This window comes from Camelus dromedarius, chromosome 11, assembly GCF_036321535.1.
Source record: "Camelus dromedarius isolate mCamDro1 chromosome 11, mCamDro1.pat, whole genome shotgun sequence".
Taxonomy (NCBI): Eukaryota; Metazoa; Chordata; class Mammalia; order Artiodactyla; family Camelidae; genus Camelus; species Camelus dromedarius.
Genome location: NC_087446.1, coordinates 20272677 through 20286066, shown reverse-complemented (window position 1 = coordinate 20286066; position 13390 = coordinate 20272677). Strand labels below are relative to the sequence as shown.

At 35.7% G+C, this 13390-nt stretch overlaps 1 protein-coding gene across 1 annotated transcript in view; it reads right to left on the bottom strand.

Moving 5' to 3' along the window:
- The window catches only part of OTOGL (otogelin like), a 117727-nt gene that overhangs the window by 94249 nt on the left and 10088 nt on the right, over positions 1 to 13390 (bottom strand). The window contains exons 6-11 of the mRNA XM_064491228.1: positions 12725 to 12930; positions 7361 to 7488; positions 6893 to 6999; positions 2423 to 2529; positions 2088 to 2213; positions 738 to 846 (exon numbers count right to left, since the gene is read on the bottom strand). Of these exons, the coding sequence (XP_064347298.1) occupies positions 738 to 846; positions 2088 to 2213; positions 2423 to 2529; positions 6893 to 6999; positions 7361 to 7488; positions 12725 to 12930 (783 nt within the window). The remainder of the gene's footprint in view (positions 1 to 737; positions 847 to 2087; positions 2214 to 2422; positions 2530 to 6892; positions 7000 to 7360; positions 7489 to 12724; positions 12931 to 13390) is intronic.

The window sequence follows — 13390 nt, the reverse complement described above, 5'->3', positions numbered from 1 at the left end:
TATACATACAGAGTTAAGATTAATGATTTAACTCATCTACTAAAAATTTTAGAGGTTGGCTTTGAGAATCTTCAGACATTAAAAAGAAAGAAAAGACGTTCTCTTATGTAAGATGAATTCTGTCTCTTCCACCAAACAGATACGAATTTGGAGGACAGAGCAGTCTCTGAAAGGCAGGAACTCCAATCAGTGCCAAAAGACAGGCTTAGTTATCCAACTGCATTTCAGTTACAGACCAAAGAGAAAAGAGCCTAAATACATTTATACTCTGTTTCTTTTTAGACTGCCTTGGAGATATTCACTCTTTGGCTATAATTGTCTTAGCTAATTCAAGAAGAAATTCTGAAAGTATCTAATCATGGCCAAAAATTGGTGATACGGAGAGTTACTTTTTAAAGTACTCAATAGAGAAGGCCAAGAGAACCATCAAGTTCTAAAAATGAAACAGTGCACAAATTAGTGATTATGAATCACAAGAGAATTCAACAGATTCATCACATGGATGTAAGATTTTATGGAGTTACTCAGGGAAGTGAGAAGAATGACATCATAAAAGAAAATGTAGATAGTACCCCCACCACCCTGTCCCTGTACAGACTTCAAATAACATGAAAACTGTATTTTGGAATTTTTGGAAGAAAAATCAGAAACAAGTATATTTCTTTGAACATACGTCATGGTAAAGTTGTCCACTAGCCAGGTACCCAGAAATAATTGGCTGTCCATTGATCACATACCATTCCGTACACTCTTGTTCAATTTTTGAACCAACTGAATAAGCTAATCCATGAAAATTACATGGGCAATTTTCCAAGGAGATACAAGTCCCATTTTCCATTATGAGGCCTATTTAAGAAAAATATATATCAAATTCTCAAAATAAATAATAAAGATTGCATCCTTTGAATGTAGTAATTTAACCAATTTTTATTGAACACTTGCTTACACTAGGTGCTGGAAATACACATTTCTTTACTTTCAAGGAATAGTCAGGACTGACCGCTCTGTCTCAATCAACAGCTACCTTCTAAGCGTCTAGTTCAGTGGTTTTCAACTTTCTTATCCCACGGCTTGCCATTAAAAACTCAAGGTTCGCAGTACGGAACCAGAGCAACTAACGTCTCCCTGCTTTTGAGGGAAGAGGGGAGGAGAGGAGGGAGAAGGTATATTCTTGGTTTAATCTTTGTTTATTTCAAAGTGAGAGCTTTACACTATGATCACACAGATAATAAAGAGCCAGGCAGTGCTACTCTAAGGGCTAGCACAGCAGAACTGCGTTTGTTACTTCCCTCTAAGAGTAAAGGTGTCTGAGCAGTGTTACTAAGCACACTGATTCACCTGATCTTTTTTCAGAATAAGACTTTCTAGATGAAGGAAATATATATATCGACGCATGGATTTATAGTCTGATGCAAACTCCTTATCTCATCATCGGCAAGTAGCAAACAGTTCAGGCCTGACACTGGTCCAAAGTGCACTGAGTAGCGCTGACAGAGCAATGGACCAAGGTCAACAGATCTGGTTCCAAGCAGTCCTCACTCATGTTAAGTATATAACAGTGGGAAAACCACTTAACATCTCTGTGGTTTTTTTTTTTAATCTATAAAAATAGAAGGGTTTGGGTAAATCCTCAGTGTTCTTATAAATGCCTACCAGTGTAGCAGATTTAAACCCCATCTCTATCATTTGCTATATTATTTATAATTTCAAATATTAAAGCTTGACATCAGAACTAAAATCTTATACCGCCAAAATGTGAAGGTTTTTTTTCCTGAACTTGATTTCATCTTTAAAAAATGAAAATATATAAATTATTAAAAATCTTTAGATATTCAAGAGAACATCAGATCTGCCATGGATAACTTCAGGACTCTAGATTTCAGATTTCCTGGGAAATTTACAAAATAATAAGCCTTTTATTAAAGAAAAGAAGCCATTGCTTCCAGTCACTTCAAGGATCAAATCCGACAAGAGTAGAAAATCGCAGCAGCTCTAACGTCCTGAGGGAGGACATTGAGACATGAGTCTCAGATCACTGGGTACTATTTCCATGAGTGCAGACATGGTTTCTCTCATGAAGCACTTACCATCTGGGCAGTAACATCCATCAAGACAGTGGAGATTGCTCCCAAGACACTGTTTCTCAAACGTGCAGGTTGGTGGGCAACAACTGATACAATCCCGATGGACAAAGCTGTCATCACATTTATCAACTAAAATGGGCAAACAGGGGAGCTGTAAGTCAACTTTATTCACCTCTCTTTCGAAATGATTACAATGTTTTTGAAAGTACGCAAGTTTACCAATGTTATTGCATCAATAACGAATCTTTGCAATTCGTTAGTTGTGAGTACTAGGGTAAGTTTAGAATGAGACTAAAATTAATGGAAGTACACAGGGCTTGGAAAACAAGAAAACGTACTGCATGCTGGAAAGTCATCTCTCCAATCCTGAATAGGGTAGCCAGCGTGGGAACAGGCTCTAGCGTACTCAGTGGCTGCCCGACAGTAGGTCTCAACGTCGTGAGTTCTGGGAAGTGAAAAGACAGATCCAGAATCACACAGGAAATACCGACAGAGACCATCATTTTGAGCTCCTGATCTCAAGAAACGCCGAGTGTGTGGTGAATATTAGCTGAGGTCAGCTTGTACATAAGATAATACATTATAACATAATATTATGTACAATAATGTAGAAGACACATACACAAGGGATCCCAGCTAAAAATGTCCAGGTAAATTGTTTTCATCTATGTCTTTTGATAATTGGGCCAATTTTTTTGATTCAAGGGAGTACCTATAATGAAAATATATTTCTGTTTGAATTATGACATTTTTCCTAAAATCCCTGTATTTTTTTTGTCCTCATTCAAAACATCCCAGACTTTCTAGAATTTAATAAATCCTATTAGAGAAGATAAAATTCTATCAAACAAAAACATCAAGTATGAACATTATTTCTAAGATATCATGCTCCTGATAGTCTACATGCTGGAATAAAACCAATACTAATAATCTGCAGCACTTTTGAAAGATTAAATAGCATTTAATCTAAGATTTAAAAGAAGATTTTTAATTTGTTCAAGTTTAAATTACTAAAGCTAGTTACTTTTATAATACTGCCATGAGTGAATAATCTGTAAGTATTTTCTTATAATCACCCTAGAAACTTCCCCAAATATGAGGTCTGCCAATTCCCAAAGCAGATTAACAAGATACCTATAAAATAAAAAGAGTTTATAAACTAGTGGGCTTGTTTTTCAACCCAACTGAAACTCAAAATTAGTTAAATATCTTACAAGATAATGACCTTAAGAATGTTGCATTTGGTGAACCTTAGCATTTTCAGGATCTCAATTATATAAGCCACCCGTCTCAAATTACACTTATCCTGTGCTGCTGTAATTGGAGTCATGCAGCTTATCTAATTCAATTAACTGAGCTTTAGAAGGAAAAAAAAAAAAAAAAAAAAAGGACTGAGCATATAAACTTCAGAAGCTTAGGAAATATTCTAAACCTCCAAACAAGAAAAGTCTGAAAAACAAGAGAAGCTAAAACTATTGAGTTCCCAGAAAGACATTAAATGTATGATTTATTTTAAATATGTGCATTGTTTTCTACAATTAATGAAGGCTTTGAAAATTAACGAAGTAACTGCATATTGGTTTTCCAACCCAAAGCAACTATTATCCAAGTAGCTACCATTTTGTACTAGGCACATTACATACAGCATTGCATGAAAATTCACAACAATCGGGCAAGAAAGAAATTACTATTGCAATTTACTGAGGGGAAAATAAGTTAGTTTTTCCATTTTGGATGCTAATTTTAATAAAGGAAATCAGCATTAAATAATATTTTTTCATAAATCAGTTGGCTTGGGTGTGGCAAAATTAAAGGCATTTCCTTGCTGCTAGGTTTAGCATTCTCAGCAGCAGAAGCAGGAAGTCCCATGTTCAAGGACTGGTATTATATCACCCTTCAAATACCAACTCAGATGTCATCTCCTATAGGCATTCCTGATAAAGTTAGTAGTTCTATCCTCCATATTCACTGCGCTTTGCACTTAGATTATGTGTAATTGCAGAAGACCTGTTTCTCTGCCCCATTAGAATCTGAGTTCCTAGGACAGGGACCATATCTAAGTCGTTTCTGTTTCCATGGCCAACAGACAGATGAAAAGATGCTCAACATTACTAATCATCAGGGAAATGCAAATCAAAACCACAGTGAGACATCACCTCACACCTGCCAGAATGGCTACTGTCATTGTGATGCAGTCTTTTAGTATAAGAAATACAGAGAATATCCTTTAGGGGAAAATCAATGTAGGTAGGTGTAGTACTGGGTGAAATATTGAGGGGAGTGGAAGGCTAACTGGTAGCTTCTCACTTCCATTTTTTTAATGCCCACTTACTCGATTATAATGCCCTTCTTTTGGTATCACTTGCCTCCTCTGCCCTCAAACCCAGACTCTCCACCTCAAACATATATCTTGATTTCAACCAGTAAGAGCTATTTCACTATACTGCTGTTTTCATTTGCCCTAAAGAAAGCAATTTGGTTTCCAAGTTCAAAGTCTAAAATACATCAAATTTTCCAAAGACAAAAATGTTAATTTCTTAATGATGAAATTTCAAATCAAGTGGGTCTAGCAGGCTCTTTTTTGTAACCAGCTCCCTCTTCATTTTTTTGTTTTTTGTTTTTTTTTAGTATTAGAACCCATAAGTTTTTGCTGGGTATATGGCTGCCCAGCTAAAGACAACATTTCCCAGCTGTCCTTGCTTCTAGGTGTGGCCATGTTCTGACCAAAGAGTTAAAAGCGAGAGTGTGCATGAAACTTCTAGGTCACTTCCTTAAAATAGCTGACAGCTTTCTATTTCCTTTTGTCCCTCCCTAAGGGCTAAAACACGGACATGGCAGGGGTGAGCCAGTTTTGGCCATGAAATTGAGAATAATACCCTAGGCCCTTGGGGATGACATAGAAATTGTATCACTGAGTCAAAGGAAAACTCATGAAGCAGACATATGGTACAAACCTAGGACTGCTTGCCAGCTTGGACTTTAAACGACAGAATTACAAAGCGTCCGATTTAATTGAAGCCACAGACACTTTGGCAACTGAAGCAGCCAAACAATATCTCAACTAATAAATAGAGAATAATGACTTTCCTGGATCTGCCAAATGATCCTTCACCTCAGCCAATTTGAGAAGTGGGTGCTAAAGATGATAATCATAAGACAAGTGACAAGGCTATTGGAGAATGGTCCAAGAATGAGTCACCAAGGAATAAAAACAATTTTTAATTCCAGCGGGGGGGGAGGCTATAGCTCAGTGGTAGAGCACATGCTTAGCATGCACAAGGTCCTGGGTTCAATCCCCAGTGCCTCCATTAAAATAAATAAGTAAATAAATAAAACCTAATTGCCTCCCCCCAAAACAAAAACAAAAATAAATAAATAAATAAAAATTTTAAATTCCATATGTATGGCTAAATAAGAACAATGGACCACCTACAGAGATACCTAAAAAAGCGGCTAAGTGATAGAACAGATATATAACAATACAGTGCCGAAATGAAAAATAAAACCAAATAGAGGGCAGAATGCTGTAAAATACAGAGTGAGGTCAGTACTCAGTATTTTAAGCAGAGGGGGTTACTCTTCCAAAGTTTCTGCATTAGTTCAGAAATCTCTGAAATTTAGAGACTCTATATACAAATAAAGGTATAACTGCACCTCTACTCAAAACTAACATGCATCCCAAATAGGCTTCTTTTAATATCTGGAAAATATCATTACGTTCATTGTTTTTAGAATAATCTTAATTTAACTAAAGCAGAGTGATTATAAATAATTTCATATTACCTCAGCCTTTCCTTTTTGTTTTCACCTTTGATAAACGTCTTAACAAGCTACCCAAGATGTTATTTCACTGGTTTTATTCAATCGAAAATTAGTCTGTTTTTTTACAACAAAGTTCCCATGTACCATTTACACTTCTTCGGGAGATTTAAAAAATGCAAACATATTAAAATTTCTTGAGATATTCTTGAATATTCAAGGCAGATAATCACAAGCACTTGGTAAATTTTTGAGAAAAAATAAAAAGGACTTCAACAATGGGTAATTTATGATAAATTCTATAATGATGAACATATTATGATGAATTTCACTGAATTTTTTCCCTAGACAACCACATTAGTCTAGGTGTTCTTAACACAGAAGTGAGTACAGGAGTCTATGACCTTGGACAGGGAAAATATTACATGTTTATTTTCTTGGATCACCAACTGATATTTAGTATTTCTTTCAATTATACACATATGCAACACATCACAATACTCTCAGCAAAATCTGTGACTTTGTCATCAATATAACTCGTATCTCATTTTTTTCATATTTTCATTTCTCATCACAATTGTTGCAGATGTCTCAAAAGACTGTTTTTACTCTTCATTATGTCAAACTACAGTAGTTATTCGACCTGAAATGCATCTAAAAAAGCACATAGATCAGAAATTCACTTCTTTTACTATTTTGGTTACTCTATTTCAATATAAGTAGTTTTCTTTGTAATCTTATGTGTTTTATTTTCTGCATTTTAAAACATTATTTTGAAAAAGAGCCTATAGACATCTCTAGATTCCCAAAAGGGATCAGTGGCCCAAAAATGACATAAGAACTGCTGTATTCTGTTCACATTGCTTATACTAAACACTCAGACTGTACCTCTTCACCAGCAAGGTTTTAATAGCTGTCAGTACAGCTAATGTTTTAGATTTCCTATTCCATTTTGTGAACTGCTGAGATGGTTAAGTTATAGAGTGGTTTTTTTGCTCTTCTTTTTGGATAAAGAAAATTTTATTGCAAATATTAATCATTTCACTTACTTGCAAAGATCATTAACACAGCTGGCAATATATAAATATGGATCAATATATTCATGGCAGCTCAAAAAGGGAAATTGCAACAGTATCTGACACTTGAAGAAGATTGCCTGTGCAGAAAAAGATGGCAGTCACCAGAACACACTTAATAATATTCATGTACTCTCATTTTTTCTACTGATCTGTTTGCAAGACTCTGTTCTTACCAGGAAAGAGAAAGTAATTTATGACTGTAAATTTTACACAACATTTTTCTGACTATATGTTTTCATAATGAGAACTACTTTTAGGAAACTCATTACATTAATCATTTCTGAAATAATCTTAAAGTTATTCCTGTTGCAGTTACACTTCCTGAATTTAACAGTGTTTAATTATGTTGTTTGCAATAAAAATGCTTAGCATTAAATATACAAATACAATACATGTGTTTAATATTCAACATGCCCAGATTTTTTACATCATACTTACCTCAAATGCTGGCATTCCACTGGAGCATGGATTTGGAAAATCTGAGGGTGTGGGGACACATTTGGTGTCATCCAAAGTTTGCACCGACCAACTATTTGCAAACATAGCAATGTCTTCTGTATAGTCCTCTATTTCACACAAACACACACATAAAAATGTATGTCATAGGATCACTTTCCACAAACACACCATTTATCAACATAAACTTCCTGGTCAGAAAGTTAAACTCAGTAACTTTGTAATTATCAGTGATATTAAACTACAACATTACTTTAGCATAATAAAAATAAATCGAACAAAGCATTAAGTGCCAAATAAAAGCTAGCATCATTGAAGAGAAAAAGCAAACTTCATTGAAGTAACACGGGGAAGGGTTGAAAGCGAATAATACCACATGTGCACCAGCAAAGTACTAGTTAGCCTGCAGTTTGTGCTGGAGAGAGGAGAAAAATATGCATAGAACTAGGAAACATAAGTAAAAATTTGGTATGAAACTTTTCAGAGAGCCCTATCATTCTATTTGACATTAGTCAGAACCTTACTAAAATTGTAGTTTCATTTTGGTGTTATACAACATGAAAAAAAAATCTTGAGCTCTTGTGGGGATTTCAAAGGACAGTCACACAGATAGTTCAAGAATGGAAAAGACACCTGGAGAAGAAAGGACTAAGAATCTGAATGTGACAACTAGTGCTTCTGAAGATGCTCAGGACAGATTAAGAACCCTGACACTCTCCCAGTGTTATTCAAAAGCAAGATTCAGGAGCTAATAGGCAGAAGCAACAAACTGGCAGTTGTTGGTGAGAGCTCTGGGTGCTCTGCTCCAAATCAAGTTGAAATTGTCTCAGCAGCTGGCCTGAGGACAAGTTCAAGGCCTGACAGGAAAATCAATCCTGCCTGACATTCAGACAAAGGCTGAATCTACCATCTCGAAGACTTAGCAGACCCGAACAGGATGACCTCTCGAATTTCCATCTGACAGCCTTCAGATTAGGGTATTAGCTTGTCCACCACTGAGATTTACAGAGCCACAGGTCCACCACTGATGACCAGCTACTGCATCACTAGAATCAAAATTGCAAGCCAAATATTTGACCACTGTCTCTCAGCATCTTCAAGATAGGAAGATACCTGCCTGCTACTACTGATGGTTGTGAAGATTGTGGGAGTTCATCTATATGAATGCTTTGTTCTTTTAGGATAAAATCCCAAACTCTACTGTGGCCTGGAAGACCTTTCTGATCTGGTCCCTGCACTCCCCCAACCCTTATCTCCTCCACCCGCACCGCCCCCGACCCCTCCTACATCTTCTCCTCCTACTCTTCCTCAACCTACTCCAGTCATATTGGCTTTCTACTGTTACTCCCTCAAGCTCATTTCCATCTTGCTTGTGCTTTTGTTCTTGCATCTCCTCCTTCAAAATTACTCTTCCCTCCCACTCTCCCTCTGCTCTCTTCCTTATTCTATTTAGGTGACTATTTAAATATGAGCTCCTTAGAGAAGTCTTCTCTGTCACCAGACACACACGGTTCTATCACTCTTGTTCTGATGTCCTTGTTTATTTTATTTTATTTTATTTTTTTTGGTGGTGGGGGCAGGTAATTAGGTTTATTCATTTTGGAGGAGGCCCTGGGGATTGAACCCAGGACCTCTTATATGCTAAGCATGCGCTCTACCACTTGAGCTATAACCTTTCCCCTGTTCTATCACTCTTAATCTCCTTCTTCCACTTTTTTTATGTCATCTTTTTTTGTCATTGCTCACAAAAATTATATTTTAATCTGTCTCTTTATTTATTGTTTTATTTTGCCTCCCACTACATGAAGGGAGAGGGGCTTGTCTGAGCGGTCCTATTGCTGGATCCCTAGTTTAGTATCTGGTATAGAGTAGGTGCTCAAAATATATTTGCTAAATAAGTGAATGAATAAATAAAAGAGAGTTTGTCATTTTTATTAAATAGATTGTTAGAATCCTAGAACTTTCCAATTTGTCTGGTCCTCTTCATTATCTCTGATATTGTTGGAAATGCTGCACACTGAACCAAGCATGGGCCTTGTCTAATATGCATAGTCACATTTCATTTCAAAGCATCATCATTTTTAAAGGTCTGCAGAACCAAAAGTATTTCCTAAAGGCCCATATATTTCCATGTTCATGAACAAATTTTAATGTAACTAAACAACCTGGGCAATCCCTTAAAGTTCACTTTAATTCCAGCTTTTAACTGCATATTTAGCTTTTTTTCACTACATTGCATTAATAAAAGAGTCACAAATGTTGGTTATTATGAGACTTTAAATCCATATCAATTGGTGGTCTGGGAGCCTACAAAACTAAAATTAAAATGTTTCATGTAAAATATGCTGCAAATAGAATAACTTATTGTCCATACTGGGACACTTGTGAGAGTGAAAGAGAGACACTATTAATTATTATACTGGGAAAAACAAGAGTAAATCAGGGCTTCTATGCTGATGTGTAGTTAGGTATAGATATGAATTATGAAACCAGAAGCTCAACTAGACAACAAATTAAAATCTTTCTAAAACCACAGTAGTTCTGAAAAGGCTCATTTCTTTGTGAAGTCATCCTTGAAGAATGCACAGGAATGCAGAGAGAAATACAGTTTTAATCACTGTTAAGAAACTATGCATTCAATCAAACTACCTCTCTGCCTCTCAAGATTTATCTAATCAGCAAAGTACAGGCTGAGTTTCAAGAAAATACTAGGCTTCTCAAAGCTCAAGGTAATGCAGCTCACCAGGAGACATTTTCTTGCATTATTACGGCCTGGGAGAAAATCACAGGGCAGGTTCTAGTCACATCCTTATAAATTATTTTAAGTTAGTTTTTTAATTATTATTATTGTTGTTGTTGTTGTTGTTATTACTCTGCTTTACATTGTGCACTAAATAAAATTGTGAAAAAGCTGAAATTCTCTTTAGGCTCCTCCCATATACTTTCCAGGGACTTTCTTACCTTCTGCCAGTTCAGCCATAACTCAGCCCGCTTGTCTCCTGCCAGCCTTTTCCCACTAATAATCTGCTAACACCTCTTTACCTGCTGCCCATTTATCTCCCTGTGGGCAACAATTTTATGTTCCAGGTTATCAAAGTCTGTCTGACTCCTAAATCCTAATCTGAGTCTCTCTGCCTCTAATAAAAGCACATGCTATTTTCTCTCCCGACTTCTATACCATGTTCCCCAGATGTCCTCGGGGAAGTTGCCCGCAGCGGTCTTCTCTCACTCTAACATTGAGAAATGGATTAAGGGTTATTTTTTTCATAAAGCTTTGATACAGAAGAAGAAGAAATCAATAATTGGTTCTGCCCGAGTCCAAAACACTACTTCCTAACATAGTCTCAAGATTCTAAGTTTGTGGACTCTCTCATTCTAAAAACCCAGTTGGCATTCTCTGTGATTGATAAATTAAAACTTGTAATAACATTCCCTCAGTTGAGGACAAGTTCATTTTATTTCAGTTTGAATCCGACAGCTCTTAATATGAGAACTATTGTTAAAACACTTGCATAATTTCAAAAGCATTTTTATGGATCACAAAAGACATAGGAGAGCTTGAAGATATTTTAAAAATTATTTTTTTGTGTGTGAGGAGTTCGTATTCAACTACATAATCTGTACACCGAAAAATAGCAGGGATGCATTTTAAATAAAGTTTTGTTGATAATTTTTAAAAAAACCAATTGGATGCAAAACACCATTTCATGATGATCTTAATACTGTACATTTGCACTGTGCTCACAGACTTTTGAACATTTTCACTTGCATGTTCTCATTATATCCTCATTAGCTGGGAAATTCTCAGGGTCATTACTATTATCTCCACTTTGCATATAAGAAACTGACTCCTTAAAGCCCTGCTCTTTAGCTGCTAGTAAACTAATCCTGATGAAGCACTATCCATCCTGGGGATATGTTTGCATTTTAACAAGAGCCTCTTGAAGCAATGTCTTTAATCAAACATTTTCATGTTAGCACCATTACAGGCTTATTGAGAACACTTGGAAATTATTATAAATTAGCTAAAATGTTTTCACTGTTAACTCTGTGCCAAGCCAGGCACCGTATTAAGTATCTTGCATGTTATCTCCTTTAATCCTTGCAACTCTGTGGAGTATATACTATTTGTATATTATTAAACTTAGAAAGTTTGGTAAGTGACAAAGCAGAATTTGAATCCCACAGTCTGACTCCAGAACCCACACCCTAAGCAGAACTTTCATTCCCTTAAAACATATGGGTGACTCTTCTCTATTAATTTTATAATATAAAACAAAAAAGTATTATATAGCACTTTACAGATTAAAAGTCAAATTCTCTCATATTTATCTAGCAAAGGATTGGGAGCCAGATGGATCTGTAACCTGATGGCACCATTTATAAGCTGTGTTACATTGGTCACAATACCTTGTGTCTTCATTGCAATATTAAGAAAATACCACTCACCTTACAGGATGTTGGAAGAGCTGGGAATATTATAGGTATGTGCTCATATCAACTTTTATTGTAAATAGTATCAAGGTATGTTATTATTGTTATTAGTGATGCTGTGATTTCAGAATTATTTGATCCCTGTTTTTCAGCTGAAGAAACGGAGCTAATTAAATGAGATGCCTCAAATTATAAAATTTATGAGTTGGAACAAGATTCAAAATGAGGTCTTCTGGTACTAAGAACAGTATTCTTTCTTACTGCACCTTTATATGTGGACCTAAATCATGATTGTGCTCTGTAATTCTCTTATTCTGTTGCCACTGCACACCTGTATTGAAACAGAACCCATTTTTAATAGCTCACTGAGATTAGTTTCATGACTTAGAATGAATGGATGAATGAATAATACATACATCATTATACACGAATAAAATCTTTCTAAGTTATTATTCAACCTTAAAAATTCTGCTCACATCTTATTATATTTAAAAAACTATTATTTGGCAGTCATTTAATTTATTCCTATCAAGACTGGATGCCAAATATCTTTTGCCCAAAAGTAGACAGATTTGCCCCAAGTGGCTCTGAATCACTGAAATATAAGCCCCAAGAAAGGAGTTTTTGTCTTGCTTACTGATGTATCCCAAGTTTCTACAACAGTGCCAGGTACAAAGTAAGTGCTCAATTAACATTTGTTACATGAATAAGACCTGGCCTGCATTAATTTAACAAATGTAAACTAGTTGACAGACTTCAAGAATGATACAAAACATTTTCCTATTCAATGATAGTTACCATTTTTACCCAGCCTGGACAAGCTGTGCCCTTCTAGGTACGAATAGCGTGATCAGTGAAGGACGAAGACCTCAGACGTACCTCCCACTTCTTCAGCTCCACCTACGTACGTACCTTGCTGAATGATGAAATCATCTGATTGAATGCTGTTGTAGTTTGCACACAGGCCACACGATTTCCCTTTATGCTCCTCAGACAGCTTGAGGTAAATTCCAGATACTCCATCCCAAGCCAATGAAAAACCAAAGGTTGTTTTCACCAGAATATAGTCAGCTAGTTTCTCAATGAAAACCTGTCCAATTGTCTGAGGCAACGTTAAACTTGAAAAATAGAACAAAGGCAGTCTCAGAATTATGATGAAGGCTCAATTATAGATGATCTATCTCTTTCTTAAAGTAACTGAGACTTAAATAAAAGGTAGTTATTATTCAAAATTACTGAATAAGCTATACAATTAGATGTTCCAAGCAACCATTCAAAGGAAATCTTAACATTTTTGAGATTTTAATATTGAAAGAAGACAACAAAAATGATACCTGTTGCCTCACAGTGATTAAGATTTTTATACTTATAATTGGATGCTTCTTTCAAACACCCCCAAAATACACTTCTGCTAAGTATCAGTGATTTTTAAAATCTGGACAATACGAATGTATTTAGAATAATGAGAGCTAAGTATGTTGATATTTTTATCTAGAGAGTTCAAGAGAATCTAAAAATGCTCTTCAACAATTTTGAAGTAAGAACAAACAATGGTCAAAATATGTAAACATATTGCTT